General features: G+C 40.4%; 1 protein-coding gene across 6 annotated transcripts; it reads right to left on the bottom strand.

The window, feature by feature from the left end:
• Positions 1-10,441: 10,441 nt before the first annotated feature.
• Positions 10,442-17,576, bottom strand: TIC (time for coffee). Of its 6 annotated transcripts, none has more exons than XR_016112931.1 (14): positions 17,156-17,576; positions 16,698-17,054; positions 16,395-16,594; positions 15,996-16,302; positions 15,456-15,882; positions 15,291-15,351; positions 15,122-15,208; positions 14,656-14,983; positions 14,476-14,542; positions 14,299-14,365; positions 13,804-14,196; positions 11,306-13,715; positions 10,841-11,155; positions 10,442-10,731 (listed from the first exon to the last, which is right to left on the bottom strand). XR_016112931.1 is itself a non-coding variant. In XM_088984641.1 (13 exons), exons 1-13 carry the CDS (start codon positions 17,250-17,252, stop codon positions 11,112-11,114), a joined length of 4,845 nt encoding a protein of 1,614 aa, XP_088840767.1. In that variant the 5' UTR covers positions 17,253-17,576; the 3' UTR covers positions 10,442-11,111. The 6 variants fall into 6 exon arrangements, 3 of the variants coding, with proteins under 3 accessions (XP_088840767.1, XP_088840769.1, XP_088840768.1); XR_016112933.1 differs by having other exon boundaries at positions 10,841-11,126; XR_016112932.1 differs by having other exon boundaries at positions 15,456-15,873.
• Between the last annotated feature and the right edge of the window lie 4,937 nt (positions 17,577-22,513).

Here is a 22,513-nt window from a genome sequence, read left to right as displayed (position 1 = left end):
TGTCCAAAACACCCATACAGTTACTATTAAGGCCGATTTCTACAGAAAAAATAAATAAATAAATAATATGAACTTTATAGCTAAGAAAAACAGATAAAAGCAAATTTGAAAAAGATATCACTTTCAGAAAAAAAAAAAGATTGGAAGAGTTTGAGCTAGCAATTCATATGAAGAAAAAATTTTAAAAATAAATATTTTGATCAAAAGTAACTACATAGGTATTTTTGACATTTACAGGCCTCTTTTTGGAGAGTTCTAACAAAGGACAACTATATCAGAAAGCTTAGGATAGGTGATTTCAATTACCAAACTTATGGGAAAATTCAGTAACAAACAAAATCTTCAGGTGAGGTTTCAGCAATTTACCCTTTTAATTAAAAAAATCTTTATTGCAATTACTCTTTTACCCCACACTTATGCTAACATGTCATGCACACGAAGATTTAAAACAGCCCGGGCTCTTTTTTTCACAGAGAAAGAGAGTATAAAAGTTTACTGTCAACTGGCAATTGTGCATAGGTGACAAAAATTCTAAGAGATTATTTCAAAAACTGGAGAAATGTGATCAATTTGCTAGTGTAGGAGTACAGAATTATTTTCTCTTTCTTGTGACTAAGGTTCAAAATATCCATAGCTTTTTAATACGCCCCCTCCAGGGATTATATTGGGTCAGGCCATGGTTCAGAGGGTAACTGGGCCTTAAACCAACCCCTCATAATCAATTTTGAAAATAAATAAATAAAACATAAAAAAAAAAACACCGATACACTCTACTATGTAGATACTTTAAACCTTGTTTGTAACATTTCAAGGTGTCTCAATAGTGTTTTTTTGATAACTCAGTAGTCAGTTTTTTTGCTTGTGCCAGTTTTTTCTTGCATTTCAAGTTGTCAAGGGTGTGTCGACATGTAATGGACTTTAATTAGGGAAGATGTCAGGTGTATTAGTTGGTTCAGAAAGTTCTAGTCCGGATTCCATTTAATGCAATTATGTTTCATCAGTTGCTGTTTGAACAGCAGAATTGTTTGAGCTTGAAACAATTTCAAGATTTCTGCCACTCTTGTGAAATGCTAGAGCAATAACGCCATACAAGGCCCCCTGATGCACTTGTTATATCGATGTTCTCAGAGGTTGGGTTGTACAAACTAATAGTTTCGGATTGATCTCCTTCCTTGTCCAGATGGTGACATAGTTGCTGATAATAGAAGAAAGCCCATTACCCAATGTCAGTCTCAACTGTCTAGATCTGGTCTTAGAAGAGGAAGACTGGATTCAAATAGTAGTTATCATTCTCAAACCCATGTTCTGGTCCGAGTGGCTAATCATTTTTCAGTACTTCGATCTAAGTACTATTTTTAGCCTCCTTTATCTCTTTGAGCCTTCAGTACAAAGCAATGCACCACTCCCTATACCCGTAATAATCTTTGTCGTACATGAACGCAACACATCTCAATCGTATCCACTAACAAATGCCCCTATTGGGCCCAGAAAAAAGGGTATAAGAAAGAAACAGAAAGATGAACTTGTCCATGGAAAAACAGAATCCAAATATGCATAATGTTGAGTCCATGTGTGTATCCACCTTTACTTTTAGTGCTATCGTTTAGGAAAGCATACAACATGTTCCATATTCCCGTCCTGATTGATGACTAAGTTTATGGCCAATGAAATTGTTTGGATTCCAAGGCAAATTACTTTCTACATAGAAGTATTTGAAATGCATATTATTTAAGCTCTTTAGGCTGTGTTTGGTTGCAGTGCAATTTTATTTGCAAAGGCATGGAAGTGCAAATTAAATTCTCGTTTAATTTTATTTTGGGTTTTACTTTTAGTTGCTTCATGTTTTAATTTATTCCATTCATTTGTATTGCAATCAAACAAAATAAGTTAAAATTTGAAACAAGGATAGGTCAGAAAATACATTTTAATCATTTACACTGCATAGTTTTGCATCAGTGCAAATTTATTTTCATTGCAATCAAACACAGCCTTACAGTCCGTTTGGTTGCTGAGAAGGGAAAATTTATTTTCTCAATTTTGTCATCTTGTTCTTGATTGCTGAGAAAATTTTACAGGATGATTCGACACAATGAAGAAAATATCTCATAGACAATCTTCCCATGAATCAGATCCGATGTTGGATTATTCAATGTTAATATTGGAGAGAACACCTTCACAACAGATTTCACTCTTTGATGTCAAGCTAATCAGGTTGACGATGTAGAATCGGCTGAACCACCAGATCTTGATGCCTCTACTGCCATGATTTTAGTAGTAGAAGCAGATACAAGGCAGTTTACAAAGAGCTATTCTTTGTAGCGAATAGAGAGAACCCTAGCATTTTCCTTCTCCATCAGATGAATGTCGACTGTTGTAAACGTAGGGAGGTAGTGAGAGTCGGTTAATTGTAGAGTTATTCTTTGCCAGAAACATCACCGGAGACTTGACCGTTGTAAACGTAGGGAGGTAGTGAGAGTTGACTGTGGAGTTTCAGATTTTCATGACTTTTTCTTTTTATTAGAGGGAGATTCAAATTTACAAGAATCCATCTCCTCCCTCCCTTGTTTTTTTGTCTTTTCCTCCCTTAAATGATTTCTTGTCCCACATTACTTGGAAAAGAGTGAAAGTGGAGTATATTTGTAGCTTTGTTCCCTCTATGGATAGGGATCCACAAGAGGAAAAGACTAGATATTCCATGCATGTGAGAGGGGGTTGGGGGTGTTTTACACACGTGTGCGTCGAGTCAGGCCAAGTCGGGGGTGAGGGCGCATTGCATCGAATTACACCTTTTTCTTTTTTAAATTGAGTCTTTTCAATTTCAAATTAAAATGTTTTCTCTTTTCTATCTCTTCTTCCTCCTTTTGTCTCTTTCAACAGGTACATTATTCTTAAGAGTCTCTTGTCTGAAAGGACACATGTGTGTCTATTCAGGTCTAAAAGCACTCTATAAGAATAGTACTGACCGATATAGTCTACACACACACACCATTTTCGACATTCTTGTTTTCTCTAAGAAATCTGAGCATCAATCTTTTGTGGTTCGCAGAAGCAGAGGTATGGTAAGCGAGTGCACGCCTACCAGTGGCCTGTGGGCTGCTTTATCTTGGCGACTACTTTGCAATCACCCGGTTGCACTATAAGGGGCAAATACGGTTTTAAGGAGAGTGACCAAGTGGCTCAATTCAACCCTCCATCTTCCTACAATTCCCAATTTCGAGTTCTTGCAATAACTTCACACCACTGCAACTTTAATTTAAAAAGCAATTACCAATAAGTTCAATCTGCTCTCTTTACTATTATTACAACACTTGGTCACTGGGATTACACCATTTCAACGCAACCCTGTATCCTTAATTTTGGGAACAAGCATCACATGGTTTCCCTTCCCATCTCGGCAAACAAATACCCAAAAATGAAAATCTAATGGAAAACTAATGGGAATATTCCCATTTTCCCATCCTGGCCATAGAAACAAAACGTACCGTTAGTGAATGATTGCTTTACTATTTATTTTAATGGGAAATACGCCTTTGTGAATTTTGATGATTACCATTCCATTTACCATTCCATTGGTCATCTCTTTTATAATACCAATTGATTGGCTGAATTTGATTCCCGTTTTGAAACTGGAAGGCAATGCATTATGCATTGTTTGTTTGGGGAGTAAGTTTGGGATAATTTTATTTTTTTGCAACTTACCTTAGAAAGTTTTATCCACGTAGGAGATAAGTTATCTTCCCATGAAATAAAAAATTTTGCTATATGTGACTAAAATATCCTTATAAAAAAAAGTAGGGATCTTTGGGAAAATTCACTCAATTACCTGACATAATGTGCTTACCAGAATAGTATTTCCCAAGTAATATTTACATGAGTAAATCGAGTTAAGATTTACGCCCCACATAGTGTACCCTACAAGCACCCTACATTCGCATCTCATTATGCATTGGAAACATCTCCCATTATTTTCATGGGAAGAGTTCTCGATACACGGCTGCGATGGGCTGTCCATGTGAATCCATTTAACCAGACCAACGACATTAGGAATAGACAGTCTACAAGTGCATTGCATCACAAAGGTTTTTTTGTGTTTTACTGCTGACCTATTTTATTTACGTTTAGGCCCCATTAGTTTATCAGTAAATATGCATGAGAAAGTTGGCCAATGGGTATCCTATTCCTATTAATCAGCTTTCTCATGTTCTTTTTGCATTAAGCAGCGGACCCTACGGTAAAATCACCTTTATTTTCCTGAATAAAATTTACCCATCTCACAGGTGAATAATTAACTTTGAAATCAAAAGAATATGGATAAGTGAATTTAACTAGGTAAATGTTACCCATGAACCATTTACTTGACTAATTGCACTTACTCGATTAACTTGTATAGTTGTAAAAGAACAAGGGCTTTACTTACTATGACTAGAGCACTTTGCACAAAATAAAGTGCTTTGAGAAAAAATATATAATAATGGTCTGATAGCCTAAATCCTAAGCATAAGTAGAGGTGTAAATCGGGTCGTACCGCCTACAGCGCAGCACGACGACACATGGGTCGTGCTAGGCCCGATACAATGGTTTGGGCCGTACTGGGCCTAGGGTTCTAGGTCCACGGGTCAGCACAGCACAACACAACGCGATTATGTGTAATGTGCTGCCTATGGCACGACCCGTAGGCCTGTAGCTATATAGGGTTTTTTTTTACAGAAATACCCCCCAACAATTATAAATAGCTATATAGGGGTATTTATGTATCTTGGTATTGGGGGAGAAAGAATGATACAAAATACCCCAACATCTATATAACAACTAGTTTGTGGGGAGGGAATTTTGGGTAAAGTGATAAATGAATTTATAATGACCAAAATACCCCTCCCAACAACTAAAAACAATTAATTTTAAGGGCATTTTGGGCAATTGAATTATTTTCAATTCCTATAAATAGTTTTATAATCCACTATTCTCATCACACCAATTCAACAATTCCTATAAATAACCCTATCCAACACCATTTTCAATTCCTACAATGATCAAAATCAATGAAGTTAATCTTTTTTTTTGTATACTCAATAGTTGTATAGCCCTATCCCACACCATTTTCAATTATGTAATTTTTTATTTTTAATTTGTAACTATATTGTGTTTTTTATATTTATTAATTTATTCTACTTTTCAATTTTCATATTCCATTCATCCAACCATTGTATGCTCTGGTTAAGTATTTTTTTTCATTTCTTTGTTAGATTACTTATTTTTTCTAATAGTTCCTAAAGGAAAGTTAAATACTTTAGTTTTACTTAGAAAAAAAAATCAAAAAAAAAATCAAAAAACAAAAAAGAGAAAAGGAAAAAAAAAACAATCTAATCCAATTCAATCCACGCTTAAGGCCTAGCTTGTGGCCTAAGTCCATGGCACAGCCTACAACCCGCCTGGCCAAGCCCACGGTGTGACACGAGCACGCATAAGCTTACGCCATGGGTCGTGCTGGGTTGACCCCCAAATTATCCCTAGAAGGGCGGCATGACCCTAGACAGCCCACGGGCTGGTTCGACTGGCCCAGCATGGCCCATTTTACACCTCTTGGCATAAGATATAGTTGCGGTTACACTGTATCGTTGTCTTTTATAAGATCTTACCATTTTTATATAGGCTGTCTTTTTTTTGCAACAAAACAAGACTTTTTCATCAAGATTGATTACGAGCAATACAATACAGCCCACTGTATCGTTCTCATATCTTGGATGTTAAAACTGTCAAGATTAGAACCAAGCGGAAGAATGGGCTGCCTAAGAAGCCATTAAAATAGCTCTGATATCCCATCAATTCCCGACCACTATTGAAAGCGATGGTGATATTGTATTTCAACCAGAAGATAAAGCCCCCTTGGCTGCAATAGGATGTTTAAGACTTATTTTTCGCCGTGTCTACATAAAAGTGAACCCGGCCACGGATTAAATAGCTCGTGAAGCTCAGATTGCTACTTCGAATTTTTTATGTTTTAGCTTTTCTTCCCTCCCCTTCTCTTCTTTTTATTCGTCTTGCTGACTTATGCGGGCGCATTAGTCATTACCCCATTTGTTGTAATGCTCTTTGGTTTTTTCACTCATAAAACAAAAACATGATTCGCTTTATTTTATTTCTATTTTTATATATTTTGTCAGAAGAAAATGGGTGGACCCCATTTACCAGTGCCCGCCTAAATTGACCGTATACTATGCAGTTGGAGAGGGTCCACATATTTATTTATTGGGTTATTATTCATTTAAAGATTTTTTATTTCATGATTCTCCTGCTCCTTGGGTCCTTCCTCTCCTGCTCTATTAATGGTTGAGACTTGAGACTTGAGCGCCGCAGCATTAAATTAGGGATACGGGATACACTCCCCTGGTTTTACCTTCCTCACTCACAGTGACAGTCACAGAGCCCAGAATCCAGACTCAGAAATCAGAATTCAGAAAGAATTGAAGGGATCCAGAGATCTATCGATAGAGAGAGAGAGAGAGAGAGAGAGAGAGAGAGAGAGAGTCCCATAACCCAACCCAATAACCCATTTCTACGGCTATACAATGTACCACAGCACCAATACTACTGGTTTTCACTTTTCGGCTCAACTGCCAGATCTCAACTCTCATTGGGATATTTCTGCATTTATTTCTGTGGAATTCTAGCTTGATGAACAAGAATACCAAAAAGGAGGATGGATCCGTTATTACTATTCTACCCTACGGCTGACTAGTCCCGTCGCCGCAGATCTCTATCTCTCTCTCTCGTCGGTGAGATGTTCGCTGCGACCGGATAGCGCTCGTCAAAACCAGGAAAAGAGAAACAGTTCTTAAGCATACCTTATAAGTTAGAATCCATCCTCCAGCTGAAGCCACACCAACAGTATGCGATAGCAGATGTGACTACGTCAAAGCTGCCGTCAGCTACCGCACTGGATGACCGGAGAGAGAAAGCGCTCATTCAGATAAGAGATTGGTTTGCAGCGAGAGAGAGAGAGAGGGGAAATAACAAAGGTTGGATTATGTGTCTATTCCTATTTCTAACCCTCTGTAAAGTGGAATGTAGCAAATAAAAGTGTTTGGAGGCAGTGTCACACATGATTTAAGCAGACTTATCCGCGGATTAGAAAAGGATGCTTGATAGAAAGAGACAGCTGCCATTGCCAGCTGGTGGTCCATGTTCCACAGCCCAAAATCCAGTAACTAACAACAACAAATACTGGGCCCCCTGGACCTGGATCCGCCAAATGAACTGCCCAAACTAAACCCCACAGCCCACGGGCCATGACCGTTTTACTAACTAACCCCCATCCAACAATCTAACCCTAACAAACCCTTTAAATTAATCTTTTTCTATGTGTATTTGGGCAATTGGGCTCGGCCTCTCTTATTTAACCCAATTACAAATAAAATACCATACGAGGTCAATTCCGCCCCTCCCCAAATTCCCTGTTATAAAAGCAGAGAGATTCACAACAAATCGTGGCTGGCTTTCACTTTCCATTAAGACAACGATTGAAGTAAAGTAGTCATCTCTTCTCTTCACATGACGGGTAGACCTAGCATTTATTCAGTGTTTATTCGTGTCGGATGCAGTACACTGTTTATATTAACTAGATTCCAATCTGACGTCAGAAGCAGCGGAGAATAGAAACTAAACAAAGGATGGATACATTTTGTACACGTGGCGTAAATTGAATTCAAAGTTACGGGTCGGGAAGGATGTGGGCGCGTGGGTCAGGGTGACCGATGGACAGTCCGTCCAACTTTTTGTTGACCGGTGGGAAATGAAATCTATCTTTGCTTGTCTTGTGAGACCCGACTAACGACAGACACATGGTTTGCGTCGGGTGATGGATAGGGCTGTTCATAAGGCCCAACCTGATCAAACCGACAAATCCATACCGACTTAATCCGAGTCGGTCTAGTTTTCATCAGCACCGATCGATTTTGGATTGTATAAATTCATAAATCGATAGTTCGGGTCAGTTTTAGTTTTTTGTATGAAAATTAAAACCGATCCGAACCGAACTGATTTAGTTCCTACTTAACTATTGAAATAAATATTTTGATTTTAATTTAAATCGACCTAATCTATTTAAATATATATTTTTATTTTAATTTAATTATATTTTATATTTAAAACTGTTAAATAAAGAAATTTCAGTTTTATATAAAAACTGAAATATCTAACAACCCAAACTTGACCACACAGGCACATGGGCTATGGGGGGCATGGATGAACTTAAAACCGGAACCGACCCCAAACGACTCAACCCGACTCAAACCGACTAGGTTGATTTTGCTTAACACTGGATCGATTTCGGTTTCTACCTCAAGTAACCCGATCAAATTGAATCGATTACAAAAACCTCTGTAAACCGACCCAATCCAACCCATGAACATCACTACACTGATGGATGATGCACGTGAAATATAAAAAAAAATGATTTAATTCAAAGATACCTCTTCCAATTGGGTGGGGTTGGGGGACCCGCATACGTGGACCTTCTAGGTCCGATTTCCAACATTAAAACAATTCTCTCATGAGTCATGATCTTATCTTATTTGGCAATGGCAATTGGGATTTGGGAAGCCTCCTCAAAGTTCAACCTCAGATCCTAATCACTTTTTTCTAACGTATATCATATTATATTAACAAAGGATTGAAAATATGAAGTGAATGGGTGACATAGAATTGTCGGGTTCGACCCGAACAAATTTCGTCTACATATACACGCTGGCAGCCTACACCCTATTGAGCCTACCCTACATTTGATTTGGAATTATTACAATCTTTTCAGAATTGAAAACCCATATCTTGCGCTCTCCACCTTAAGCCCAATTATCAACCATAATAAGTGGATTGTGTTTGTGCGTGGAGCCGTGGAGGGTTTTCAAATTTCAATCTCAACCAACCAAACTGTGGAATTGGAGGCCGACGTGTTCCAACTTCCAAGTTTCAAACTTCAACTTGTTTTATTCTAGATATCTATCACGGTGGTGGGAATAAGCAGAGGGTCTGACAATAAATGGATGGACGGACGAGTTTGGTCAATCCAGACCGTCCGTCAAATAGGGGGGCAATCTTTTTAATTCCCCAAAGTTGCGCACAAGATTCATCTTTCATACTTGCCACGTGGTGGGAGGCTATTGGAGAAATAGATTCTTGGTAAAAAGGTGTTCCATTCGATGGTGGAGCCAGAAAGATGAAAAGTTGTTGATAGGGAAGACTAATAAATTTCAGCTCTGGGTATTTTGATTCCTTTTGGATTTTGCTTTTCTATTCTAGGAGACTAGGACAGTAGGACTATTTGGCACCTTTAGATGAGTTTTTCCTTTCCCCGATTTCCAAGGATCACAGTTCCCACGACCACGACGAATATCAGAGAGAGAGAGAGAGGGGGGTGGGCATGGTGGCAATTGATTTAAGGCCCTTAATAAGGGTTTGGAATAAGAATCAGAATAAATTATTCTAATTCTCACTGTTAGATTGGGCAGAGTGGCATATGGACATTAGAATGAAATCCTATTTCAACATATTGATGTCGATTATGACAATAGACCATTTGAAGGAATTTTGAATCCATTCTGAATGAGAAGCAAACAGACCCTATAGAGCCAAAATTGGGTGAAAAGCAAAGCGAATAAGGAAAAGTAAAATTGGTTGGGGCATGAGACTTGACAGGCAAGGCATGTGATGACATGCGTACCACCACGTCGATCCGATCTTCATCAGATAACAAAAACTAACCGGAAGCAGCAGGACTGTAGCAGTGACAGTGCGGGTACCACAAAACCGAACCACACCACCCCCAACTTTTGTTACTGAATAATAGTAGAAGATTCTTCGTTTTTCATTTTACTTTATTCTTTGAGTTGAGATATTTTTAACACTATTAAAAGCATAGTGTATCATAACGTGCAATATCAATATGCAAACAGGACACGTGTTATATACTGACTACAAAGAGCCAATGCTTGCCCCTTTTTCCAACACAACAGCTAGAGAGAGAGAGAGGAGTAGAGAACCACAATCCAATCCAAATCAATCCTCCACGGCTCCAGCCATAAAGCCCACCGCTGAATAAACAAAACAAAAAAGCTCGTGCCTCGAGAGCCAAGGCTCCTCTACAAAGAACGACAAACCCGACTTTTAATTTAATTACTGAATCAAAAACAATAACCAAGATGATCCAATGTCCAATTCCAACGCCACCCGATTCAAGCCCAAAATAACAAATAATAATTCAAATTATTTTACTTAATTAATAATATCATAAATAAAAAATAAAAAATCATAGTGGACTTTGGGAGGGAGGGATATCCACCTCTCTAAATGGAATATTTTAGCATTTCATCTTTCTTCCACACACCATCTTCCTCCTATCATCACCCCACGCCCCTCCAAATCCAGAGTCATATCAAGAGAGAGAGAGTGATAAAAAGAATTAAATTGATAAAGAAAAAAATTGAGGGTCTCTGTTTTCTTCTATGTGCCAGACATATATACACCCATCACAGATATAGGTCATAAAAACCAATTCCATCCTTTCCAAGGAAAGAAAATTATAAAAAAAAAAACAAAAAACGCCCTTCCCTACACCAACATACAAGGTAGGTCCTGATCGGACTTTTCTTTTACCATTTTTTATATAACCGTTGATCATTGTAGACGCCAATGTTTTTATGCATCGATGGATCCTCTGTCTCTTTCTCCAGCCAGTCTCTTCACCACCAAAAACCAAACCAATCAAAAATTAATTCCCTAAGGTCGATCGAGATCCACGACGGCCTGAAAACATTTAGCGTATGAACATGGGATACATCATACATACACTCAATCGTGATGATGAAGATGAACCTTGTAGCCTTCAGTCCTTCAAAATTGCAGTCATATTATTAGATAAGAATCTTTGGTGCGTGCGTGCGTCCCCAAAACAGCGCAGGTTAGTATATGGCCTATGGTGGACGTGCACGTGCACGTGCACATGGCGCCACGTGTCACACGGTACGGTCAACTCCCCGGTGTCGTGGGCTGCAGCATGCCATCTGGAAAGATAGATGGGTTCTGAACTCTCCGCTTTCACTTGGGTTGGCTTCATCATTTTATCTCTTCTCAGGCTGCCAGCAGGCATGCAAATTGTCATTTCCTGGGCAAGAAACCGTCGCCTCCTTCATAAATATATAAGCCCCAACAATACAAAAGTTCCAACTCTCGTATCTACCCGTATTCTTTATTCAAAATTCCTTTTGAATCAACGAAATATTTATACTAATAAAAAGGAACAATCTCTACTTACCGGCAGGTTGTTTTTGCTCAGCTGGTTTCACAGACGCAGCCTGCACAGCATGCATGTAGGGGAAGGTCGTAGACATGAGTGGGTGTGGGTTCCCAGCAGCCTGTGCCGCAAACTGAGCAGCGTGGATGAGTCCTGCTGGCGGCATGCCTCCCTTCATATTGTTAGCAGCAGCTGCTGCTGCTGCAGCAGCAACTGCTTTCGCAGGATCAGAAGTGGTGGCACCAGCTAATGAAAGTGAAGGACACAGCGAAAGCATCCCTGTAGACGCAGTGGACGACCCTTTCTGCTGCTGTTGTTGCCTCTGATGGTAATACCCCATTGTGGCCGATGTAGCAGTAGCTGCTGTAGTAGTTGTGGTAGCAGACTGGGGAGATTGGGTTTGCATATAGGCATTGGTGAAGAACAGTTGAGGCTGCTGCAAAGTCTGCTTCTGTAGCTGTTGTGGCTGCAACTGCGGCTGTGGCTTAGCACTTGAGCAAGGAGCAGTTGCAACGTGAGAGTTGCCCAGTATAGAAGGCACACTCCTACCACCGACAGGAGAGGACTTGCTGCTGGACCCGGAAGGCGAATTCTTAGCCTGTTGTTGAGACGATAATGTAGGTGAAGGGCCTGTTTTACCACCAGCAGAAGTTCTTGGACTGCCCCCAGCAGTCTTTGAGATTGAAGAAGTTGGAGGAGACCCCACAACCACAGGGGGTGATGCTGCTTGGTTCACAGGGTGCTGTTGCCCCCCTTGTGGATTGATCGATTTTGGATTCACCCCAAATGATATCTGCGTGTGGCCTTGGGTCCTGCTCGGCTGAGGGAGATTCTTAATGGATGAAGTGGTCGTTGAAGCCAGTGGTGGTGAAGTAACCGGAGAGGTTGTCCTTGCCGAGTTCTTCCATTGAGAGGACTGGGCAGAACTGCTACTTTGGATAAGAGGCTGCGAAAAGAGTGCATTTGAGAACTTGGAAGAGGATGAAGCAAGGTGATCGGAATAAATACTGCCACTGCTAGCTCCTGATGTTTTACTTCTAGCCGCTGCAGCGGCAGCAGCAAAATGCTGCTGCAGTTGGTTTTGCTGCATCTGCTGTTGTTGCTGCTTCTGAAGCTGAACCAGCTGCTGCTGCTGCTGCTGCTGAGAATTAGAGACCACAGCAGCTGCAGTGGAACCAGTCATATTGGAACGGGATGTTCGATTGCCACTGACAGGAGCTGACATAAGGCCAAGAGTCCGAGAGCTATCAACAACGGTGTTGCCTAGAATTGTGGGTACTGCCTGGTCAGTGGAATCTGGCCTAGAGAAGGCAAGAGACTGCCCAGCGCCTGCTGGGGATTTCCCAGTCAAAGCCTTCCTTTCATCATCAGCATTACTTGAATCACCAGTCTTTGCATCTTCAGAAATCTGGTGGTCCTTCTTCTGCTGTGCCACCTGAGCAGCAGCAAACTGGTAGCCATGCCTAGCCGCATCTGGCAGGCTATGGAAAATTGCATGATTCTGGGCCATAGAAGAGAAATCAAGCCCTGTAGCAGATGAAGCTCCATTGAAGGACGCAAATGACATGGCAAATGGTTGAGATGGAAGAAGTTCAACTCCGCCCTTCAGGCTCTGCTGTTGTGATTGCTGCTGCTTCTCACCATGATTCCCATTACCACCAGCACCACTCAAAGCTGCAGGAGTCATCAAGGCAAAGTTCTGCGGGTGAAACTGCAATGCATAGTTCTGGCAATACAAATTCTTGTGTGCTTGAGATACTCTACTATCTGCGGTCGATGGGCTATCTTCCCCACCCACATCCGCCTCAAGTTGGCGAGCCTGATGAGATGGTGCCACATGCAGGTTCTGCTGCTGTGGTGGATGCTGTGCAGGCCGATTCTTTGAGGCAGGAAAGTTATTAGAGTTTCCACCTCCACCATTACTACCACTACTTTGCAGACGTTGCTGATTCTGCTGATGCTTCTGTGATGATGAGGAGCCACTTGAAGTGCTTGCATTCTGATGGCCCTGTTGGTTTGGTTGTGTCTGGGAATGGGGTTGCTGCTGAAGTTGAGAAGGATGTAGCACCTGAGAAGAATAGAAAGGCCCATTGAAGAAAGGCATTGCCGGAGTATGCGTTCCTCCTCTGAAAGGTGGTGGTGCTCCAACATGGGTTGGGAAAGGGAATGGGTATCCATTGTTCTGCAATATCGCCAAGTACTGAGCTTCATTGGCAGGCAAATTTGGGTAATTGAAGTTTACAGTCGTGGTGGTTGCTGCCGTTGACGCAGAGCTCACAGGAGCACCTTGAACTGAATTAGCTGCACTTGAGGAAGATGCACTGCTGGTGCCAGTAGAAGATTTAGCAGCCCCGGACCGGTTGGTAGCTGCTGCAGCAGCAGCAGCTACTGCCGGTTGATGGCTTAGTGGGAAGATGAAAGCAGGACCATGCTGAAACAGGACCATGAACACAAGTAATTACCTAAAACATGTCCTCTAATTAATTCAGACTCTTAAGAAAGTGAGGAGAGGACCATACCAGTAAATTACCAGCAGCAGCAGTCTGCGGAGCTTGCTGAAGAATGAGCGGTTTTCTCTGGGCATCAACGAAGTTGGGTGCCGCAGACACAGAGTTCTTATCCTTTGCAGCATGACCTGAAAAAGTGCCAGCAATCTGGCTTTTGTCTGGGACTGGGTTCAAATTCCTCCCTGGGAAAGTCCCCTGTAATGGGTTTCCAAGAATTGCGGTTTCTGTTGGAGGCACAACATTGAGGTTGTACGGCTTGGCTCCAAAAAGCGAGGCAGAACCGGCAGCTGCAGTCCAGAAGGGATTCATCCTTGTGAACTGCTGGTGACAGTAGATGTTTCGAGCAATATAACAATGCGTCGCACACCTCTTTGGCCGTGGTTGGGAAAGAAGAAAATGGGGCGGCTGCAACGTTTTCACACGAAACCCCGATGATAAATAATCATAGAGCTTCGACAGAACATTTTTGTGGGGATTCGGGCCAAGGAAAAGAAAATTGATAAATACCTGGCTCGGCGTTGAGGATCCGGAGCTCCCGTCCATTGACGCAACTGCTTGCATTGGTGGCATATATCTGCTTACGAAGACGGAGTTACTTCTTAGATATGGAAGATCTAGTGTACGGTTATAATGACAAACAACCAAAACAGCCATGGAAACATAATGAGGAGATCGGATTCGCACCCCAGAGAAGTAATCCCGCCGGGCCAGCCAGCTACAGTCATCGACATAGGCAGAGAGGTGCATTGGGCTGAGAAAGAAAAAGAAAAAGAAGATGAGAGAAGAAAAGAGAATAGAAGGGAACCATCACGACGGTATGGGGTCACTAGAAAAGATGCCCTGCATAACTTTAAGCTCATTTACCAGGTTTCTCCATCTTCGCATCGTTTCTTGTGGACTTTGGTGGCGGCGGCGGTGGCGGCTGCTTCTGAACTTGCTGTGGCTGTGGCTGTTGCTGTTGCTGCTGTTTGCTGTTGCTGTTGCTGATACTGCTACTTTCCCTATCAGTTTTCTCCAAATCGAGCTGCAGGTCGAGGTTCCTTTCCCTATTCGCAATCGGCCTCAGTGGTTCAGATTCTTCGGCCATTGCCTCTATCTTTTTATCCTCCAATCCATTCTCCGCCGTATCCTGCTTAACAATTTTCTCGCCCTTCTCCTCTGCCTTGATCGCCGTAGTCTCCACCCTATGCACCTGAAATAGGATCGAGAGGATTTTTAACTAAAACTAAAAGGAGGCAAAAAAAAAAAAAAGTTCAAGAAAAAAATTACTCTTTGTAACCTATCGACCACCAAGGGATATGTGAAAATAATAGCGAGGTGACCTACTCACCACGTCGACATCGGGAACCATAGAATTAGGATCTGGTACAATATCAGCATCACCATCTCTTTCTGGAGATGATTTCGAAGGAGGAGCCTGTGGAGAAATTCTTTGAGTAAAACTCTGTAAAAGGAATAACTACAAAAATCTTATCCAGATATTAAGAGAAAATCTTCACCATCAGGTCGATCTTAAATTTTTCCTCCCGCTTGCTTTCAACCTCTGATCCTGCCGAGACTCTGAATAATCGGAACCATCAAAACGAAAATTAGACATATCAGAAACCTCAATAAGAATATGGCGGAAGAAAATTTCAAAACAGCAATAGATCTATTGAGCTCACGATTTTGTCGCGGTCTCATCCTCCAGATCAACATCCAATTTGGAACACGCAAATTCCTTTTTGGGTGATGGGACTTCCTTTCTCGTCTGAATCGCATCACGATTTTCTGATTCTTCAGTCAAGGGCTTTGATTCCAAGTTGGTATTGCTCTCAGGCTTATTTGACTCCGATTGGAGCGGTTCCGAAGATGACACGGCTGCAGCAGCTTGAGAGGAACCCAAATCGAAAGAAACCGCACCATTTTCCATAGTGGATCCCGACATTTTCTCTAATTTTGGAGAAGAAATATCCATTTTCGGTGGCTGTTCATTTTCAACTTTAGCAGCAGCGGATGAAATGGAACCATTTCTGACCGGAAAATTAGCAGGGCCACTCTCTTCTTCAAACTTTACCGGCCGCGGCCTTTTCCTCTTTGGTGCTGCAGATGCTCATCAAACCAAGACTGCCATCGTCAGCCCCAGAAGGAGATTTCCAAAGGATCAAAAGAAAGAGTTGGGAAAAAGAATCCAACTTCCAGGACTACCAGCTCAAAATACTCACCAACAGCTGGTAACGGAGTCGACGAAGTGCTAGAATTCTGAGGCAACGTCGACGACTGAGGTGCCGCAGCCGAAACTGATACTGAGATCGGAGAAGAAACTCTCGACTTTGCCTCGTTATTCGATCCATTGGTCTCTTTTGAATCTACCTTCTGTGATGCGTTTGCTGTAATTTCTTGGTTTGGCGGGCACTGTGATTGCCTTTTCAATCCATACAGAACCTCTGCGACCTCGATCTCAATCTCCTGTATTGAAGAAGATGAGGTCTTAGTAATCTTTGGAGGCCGGTGCTTAGCTCCGATAGGTTTCTGCAACATAAGTTCAAACTTTCAAAAGATGAAACTCCGGACACAGACAGAAACAGCAAAATAAAACCAAATAAAAAAGGATAAAAACTAACCATCTTCTTCCGAACAGAAGCATTGGAAGAAGGCGAGATCGAAGCCGGTGAGGGTACTGGCGCACTTGGTCTCGCAGGTGAAGTTGAAGCCTGACGGTGAAACGGCTCGCCGCAGCCACCACCACCACCACCTCCTCCTCCTCCCCCACCACTACCACCTCCACTTGAGGTCCAACATTCATGTGACCTTTTAGCCGAAGCTGCAAAAACAAAAGAAAAAAAAAATCCTGTTAATATCCACACAGAAAGAACATAATAGAACATCAAACTTCTCGTAAGCTCCATCCTCGTCTCTTTCTCTACCTGACCGAGCTTTTCTCGGTACCGACATCTCATCAGGGACCTTCCACGTCGGGGTCACCCTAACAACCTTAGCAGGCGGAAAGCTCTTCCGATGATGATGATGATTCGACAGAGAGGACGATGGAGGATTCGGGGGAAGCATCCGAACCGCACCGGCATCTTCGTCCTCATCCTCCTCATCATCGTCAACGCTTTCTTCGGTACTTTCTTCTCCACCTTCCTCCCGATTACTCCCATGCATCAATCTCTCTCCCCTTCTTCTCTTGTTCCGACTCGACCGATCCCGATCTCTATCTTTCTTATTTACTCGATCTCGTAACCTCGCCGTTTCCTGCAATTCCATCGACCCATCTTCCTCTGTAAAATCAACAAAGTAAAGAATACAACGTCAAGATCAGAGGAAAAATGAATAAAATTGGTGAGAAACAGTACTAAAGACAGATCTGAGAAATCCGAACCAGGCGAATCCCTCAGACTGCTGCTCCTTTGTCTCCTTCTCGACAATCCATTCGCCGCCGCTAAGGTTCCTCTCCTTGCTTCTCTGTTTCTATCCATCTCTTTTCACTTCTTCTCATGAAATCAAATACAGATGAATGTAAATCTCATCGTCTTACACCTTTCTTCTATAAACAGATCTTCCGACCGAATTGCTACCATAATTCACCGGATTCAGTGGAAGAAAACTCCAGATTCATGCCCTCCTCCGACAAGAAAAACGATTGTAGTGTCAAACTCTTCCGAAACAGTGAACAGAAAAAGGTTGGAGAAAAAAAAATCTCAGCTTTTACTTGTTCTCTCCTCTACCTCCTCCTCGCCGCCTCTGTTTTTTCGCCTCTCTCCCGCTCTGCTTTTCTTGTCTCTCTTTTCTGCTATAATCTCATCTTTTTAGTTTTGGTTCACTCTTCGCGAAACCCACTCCGAAGTCGCATTTACGGTTAGGATCACTTGTTTGCCACTGATTTAATCTGAAACGTTGAATTTACAATTAATCACACGGTTGTTGTTGGCTAGTGCCAACATGGCAAAAGAATCCGCCGTTGGATGTACAAGACAACAAAGAGCGTTAACTCTTCCGGATTTTCCCGCCACGTGTCGATTTCCATTACGCTTTTCTTTCACCCCAAGCTTGGTCATTTTACTCTCTCCCCCCTCCTAAATATAATGATATTCTAGTCGCTCTCTTTACGACGCCGACAACAGCCCGTCGGATGCAGATATCTCTCCTGATTTCTCACCGCTACTACCGGTTACTCGGTTAATTGTAAAAACTATCGGGGGATTCACGTGGGTCAGAAGAATGCCTCTCAGCGGGAAAATATCAGCCCAAGCCGGTCAAATACATTATTTCATCTCCCAGTTCCAAACTTTCTTTAATTTATATTATTAAATATATTATTTTCCTATTACACCACATATCTTGTGTCCTTTTAATATGGGGTTGACTGCTGGGCCCACCACGAAAGCAACTGTATAGGGGCGCCCAACGGTTTGGATATTTGTGCTGAATCAGGAGAGCCTTAAGAACCCTTGGATTGTAATCCGACGTGGCATAGAATCAATTCACACAAAGCAGTGCTCAGAGCCGAACGACCGTCAGTCCGAGCTGGCATCAAACAACCCACCTCATGCGTGTCGAACAGTTCCATCGGACGGTGGAGTTTGGAGTGGCAGGAGAGGAATAAAAAAAAAAAAAAAAAACCCTCGAGTCATGGTCATGGAAGTTCCGAGAAGGGTGGGGCCCATGTCATCTACTGATCTTGAATTATTTCCTCGCGGGTCCTCTTGTCGCGGCAGCCACGTGGCAGATAAGTGACGTCACAAAGAAAACAAACTTCTGCCTTCCCGGCCGCAGGCCGCTCAAAAAAAATTAAAATAAAATAAAATAGAAAAAAAAAAAGAGTTTTTCCAGTCAAATTCTGCGGCATAGAACTTGGGAAAAGAAAGCCAAAAAAGGAATATTTAGAGTTTTAACTGTTTAAGAGGTATTTAAAAAAAACGAGAAGTTTCAGACTTTCAGTGTGTCACTCTCCACTTCCTTCGCATGGTTTTCCTCCACGCGCTTCAACTTGCCAACGTGTGACTAACATTGATGTGCCACGTGGCAACTGATGCGTTTTTATTGGTCGTACCGGATCTGGTTATTGGTCACCCTCACCCGCTCCACTTCCCCGTGCCAGCAAATATCTTGCACAATAAACAAGCGGGTAATTAAAACTATTTGTCCGCTACGTCATTCTACAGGCCCACGGTAGTGGATCCACCTTTCTCTCTCTTTTTGTCGCCTTCGAGTCTTCCCTCCGTTTGTAAATTTTGTGATAAATAAATAAAAGGAAAGGGAACATTTTGGAACAGCCACGTGTACGCCATGTCATCCGGTCTACGTGGCATCTGCTTTACCGTAAATCCCATAGACTGAGAGAAGACGACAACAGCATCAATTTGTTAATCCCAAAAAAAAGTCTAGACGGATAAGTAATAATAAATAATAAATAAGAAAAAGAGGAAAGGAATATAAAGGGTGAGGGCCCCTTATCCTTGTTATTGTTGGAATATTTTTATTTATTTAATAAAAATATGGGGGAAGAAAACGATATAAAATCAAGCAAATGGGGGGTGATGGAGCTTATTCTAAGCAAGACAACAAAGCATGTATTATTCTTTATTGACCTCTACACTGTTTTATATTGTGTTTTCTTATAAAGCATGCTCCTTAGGCTTTTCTAGCTATTGAATTCGAGTTGAATGCTGGACATGAAACCCTAGAAAAGGAATCTATCCCTGCTTTCCATCTACCAAGTACAATAATAAACCTTTTCCGCACATTAAAAATACTACTTCCTTTTATTATTTTATTAATAAAAATTTGATATTTTATGTGGCTCATATTAGTTAATGCCTAACCAATACAGTAACATATACTAGTGTGTAGCTGCATTTAATTAAAAAACTATATATATATATATGACAAGTTCATTGAGACCTTCTGAAGATAGGGGAAACTACTAATGAAATAAAATATAGTTATTTTCTGTCTATATTTAAATCACTAGATCCAATCTTTTACAAATAGACACAAGTATGGATTATATGTCTACACTTAGTTATTAAGAAATTGGTAAGGTGGCAGGCAATAGCTGGTGAAATAAAAATATAGTTTTTTTGTTATATCGAAAATATAGTTCCTTCTTCCACATGGCAGCTATTAAATTGTCCTCGTTGATCCGAATATCGAATACGTACCATTGGATTTTCAGGGTGTGATATATGAAATATTGCAAGAATCAATATGTTCAAATCTTAGGGCCCGTTTGGTTTATGGGAATAGGGGTCTAGAATTGAAACTGTTTGGTTATAGGGAATCAGAATCTTACTCCCAGAATAGCATTCTTCTATTTGAGGGAATGGGCTATCCCCCTCTTCCTCGAAATGAAATCTCATTTTAACTTATTCCAATTATGATTCTGCTTCCTATTTGAATCAAATAAATATCGAAATAAATCATTCCAATTCTGATTCTAAGAGATTTTGATTTTAATTCTAATTTCAATTATAACGGAGAGCCAAAAGAACCCTTAATAATATTTATAAGGGAGTCCGGGTCTCCTCCTAATTCTGATTCTAAGTCTCATCTACATCAATATTTTTTGTCCAATGTTACAAGATTCAGATCGAATGAGTCCGGATCACTTTCTATTAAAACACGTCCCACATTTTCGACATGATGAGTCTCAGTCTCATGGTGAAATGTCCAGTGTGTAATATCAAATTGAATGGACCAACTGTGATATTATCTAATAGAACTGTGACGTGTTGAGCATTCTAATTTGTAGTCCCATCCGAGTCTTATAAGTTATAACATTGCTTTGATTCTTGCTACTAAGAAATAAGAACTAACATTTATAGGATTCCGATGTTTTTTTTTTAATAAAATAAAATAAGACACACAACAGAGGGATTTATTATTTGGAGTGGGAGATTTCGGCCACGTCAGCCAGTGCGTGTAGCGAAACCTGTTTTGTCTAAGCATCCAAGATTGAAAATTGTCAAGTATAGATAATTTTATTTGGTCACGCAAGATTTTATTATTCTGGTCTTCATTTATTATATTTGTTAGTTGATAAATAATGCATTTATTTTCAAATAAACAAATGAAGTTGCTTTTAGTAAAGCAATAACAGTCCGAACAAACAATTCAATACTATCTAAAGGAAAATTCTTTATAAAACCTTGAAGTTAAAGCAATCTGAAAATATAAAATAAAGATAAAGATATTGATTCAGAGGTTCTTAAATAAACATTATTAACCTGAAATCTGAACAGCTCCAGCTCCAGTACATTGCATCCCTGGCGAGGGCGAGACTCAGCTGACCGAGTCATCAACCCGTACGAGTTGCCAAAGTGTCGTCACGTGGACACAATGGAAGATCAAAACAAAACGAGAAATAAATATGCGATGACTTAGTTACTTAGTTGTCATTATCCAACATTAGAGGGGAATATCAGAAATTACAAATTAAGGTTCCGGGTGGATGGGGGTGTCAACCTGTCAGGTCTGTGTAGGACTGGAACCAAGCCAAACTCAATAGTTAGACTTATTGTCATTATCCAACATTAGAGGGGAATATCAGAAATTACAAATTAAGGTTCCGGGTGGATGGGGGTGTCAACCTGTCAGGTCTGTGTAGGACTGGAACCAAGCCAAACTCAATAGTTAGAACCAATTCTTGAGACAATCGACTTGGACCCAATTATAATAAGTCCGTGGAAAATATTTATATATCAATTTATTTAATAATATTAATATATATTCCTAGTATATATAATTTACTTAATATATAATATATATTGCTCGAGAATCAGATGGGGACCTGGTAAAACCAGTTTTGAATCAATAATAATAATCGGGACAATAGATTAAGAAATAGAGACCAACCCATTATACTAATCCTGAAATTATAACAGCCCAGTCTATGCAGGTCCATCGGGTCAAACCCAATTCATTGACAGCCCTGGAGGAAAAAAAAGTGCCCCAACCCGATGAAAGTAGTTTAGGGTCCCTTTCCCCAACCTGAAAAAGATTCTGGATTGGATTTGGTTGGGTGATGGATCACCCCTTTTGAGACAAACATTTTCAAACCAGCATTGACCTAAATAGTTGGATTGTTCTTACCATTTGGAACCATATGATTATTGAATCCTTATTATTATTTTTTGTTAAAAATTATAGACTTGGTCAAAGATCAATCGATTTGGGTAGAAAAACCATGGACCCATCAATGAGGATTTAGGGTTAGGGTTTAACCTTTTCTGGCCCAATCCAAAACTTGGTTCAATCCTAAATCACCCTAACTCAATCCAAACCTAGACAGCCCAATTCGATTGTGAGGATCTAGTAGCTAGGGATGCAAATAGATTAATTCGAATCCGACTTGACATTGTTCATATTGTATCTGGCTCGATTCAAAGATCCGTTCGAATTTAATAAGACTCAATTTGAATTTGAATTCTATCGGTAAGTTAGATATTTGGATCTAACCTGATCCATCTTGTTTTCTTTAAAAATTAATAAATTATTAAAAGAAGAATAAAATATAATAAAGTATGCTTTAATTATTATCATCATTATATATATACATGTTTTTATAATAAATAAATAATATAATAAATTTATAAAATTATAATATAAAAATATATTTATAAATAAATAACATATATTATATAAATATATAATATATATGGGATTGGATAGGGGTGATCGATAACAATCCAATGGCATCGATAAATAAATAAATAACATATATTATATATTTATATTT

The sequence above is a fragment of the Nelumbo lutea genome, chromosome 4, assembly GCF_056320005.1.
Source record: "Nelumbo lutea isolate HS-2025 chromosome 4, American lotus-T2T, whole genome shotgun sequence".
Classification (NCBI taxonomy): Eukaryota; Viridiplantae; Streptophyta; class Magnoliopsida; order Proteales; family Nelumbonaceae; genus Nelumbo; species Nelumbo lutea.
Note: the sequence above shows the minus strand (reverse complement) of the source record. Positions and strands in the feature narration are given on the sequence as shown.

What these genes read in the sequence shown, in the direction of transcription:
- TIC (XM_088984641.1), bottom strand. Translation starts at nt 17,252, where the DNA reads ATGGATAGAAACAGAGAAGCAAGGAGAGGAACCTTAGCGGCGGCGAAT. An exon ending in TGGTTCCCGATGTCGACGTG is followed by an intron (nt 14,984 to 15,121) that starts GTGAGTAGGTCA and finishes ATCCTATTTCAG; the next exon opens with GTGCATAGGGTGGAGACTAC. An exon ending in GGCGGGATTACTTCTCTGGG is followed by an intron (nt 14,366 to 14,475) that starts GTGCGAATCCGA and finishes CTTCGTAAGCAG; the next exon opens with ATATATGCCACCAATGCAAG.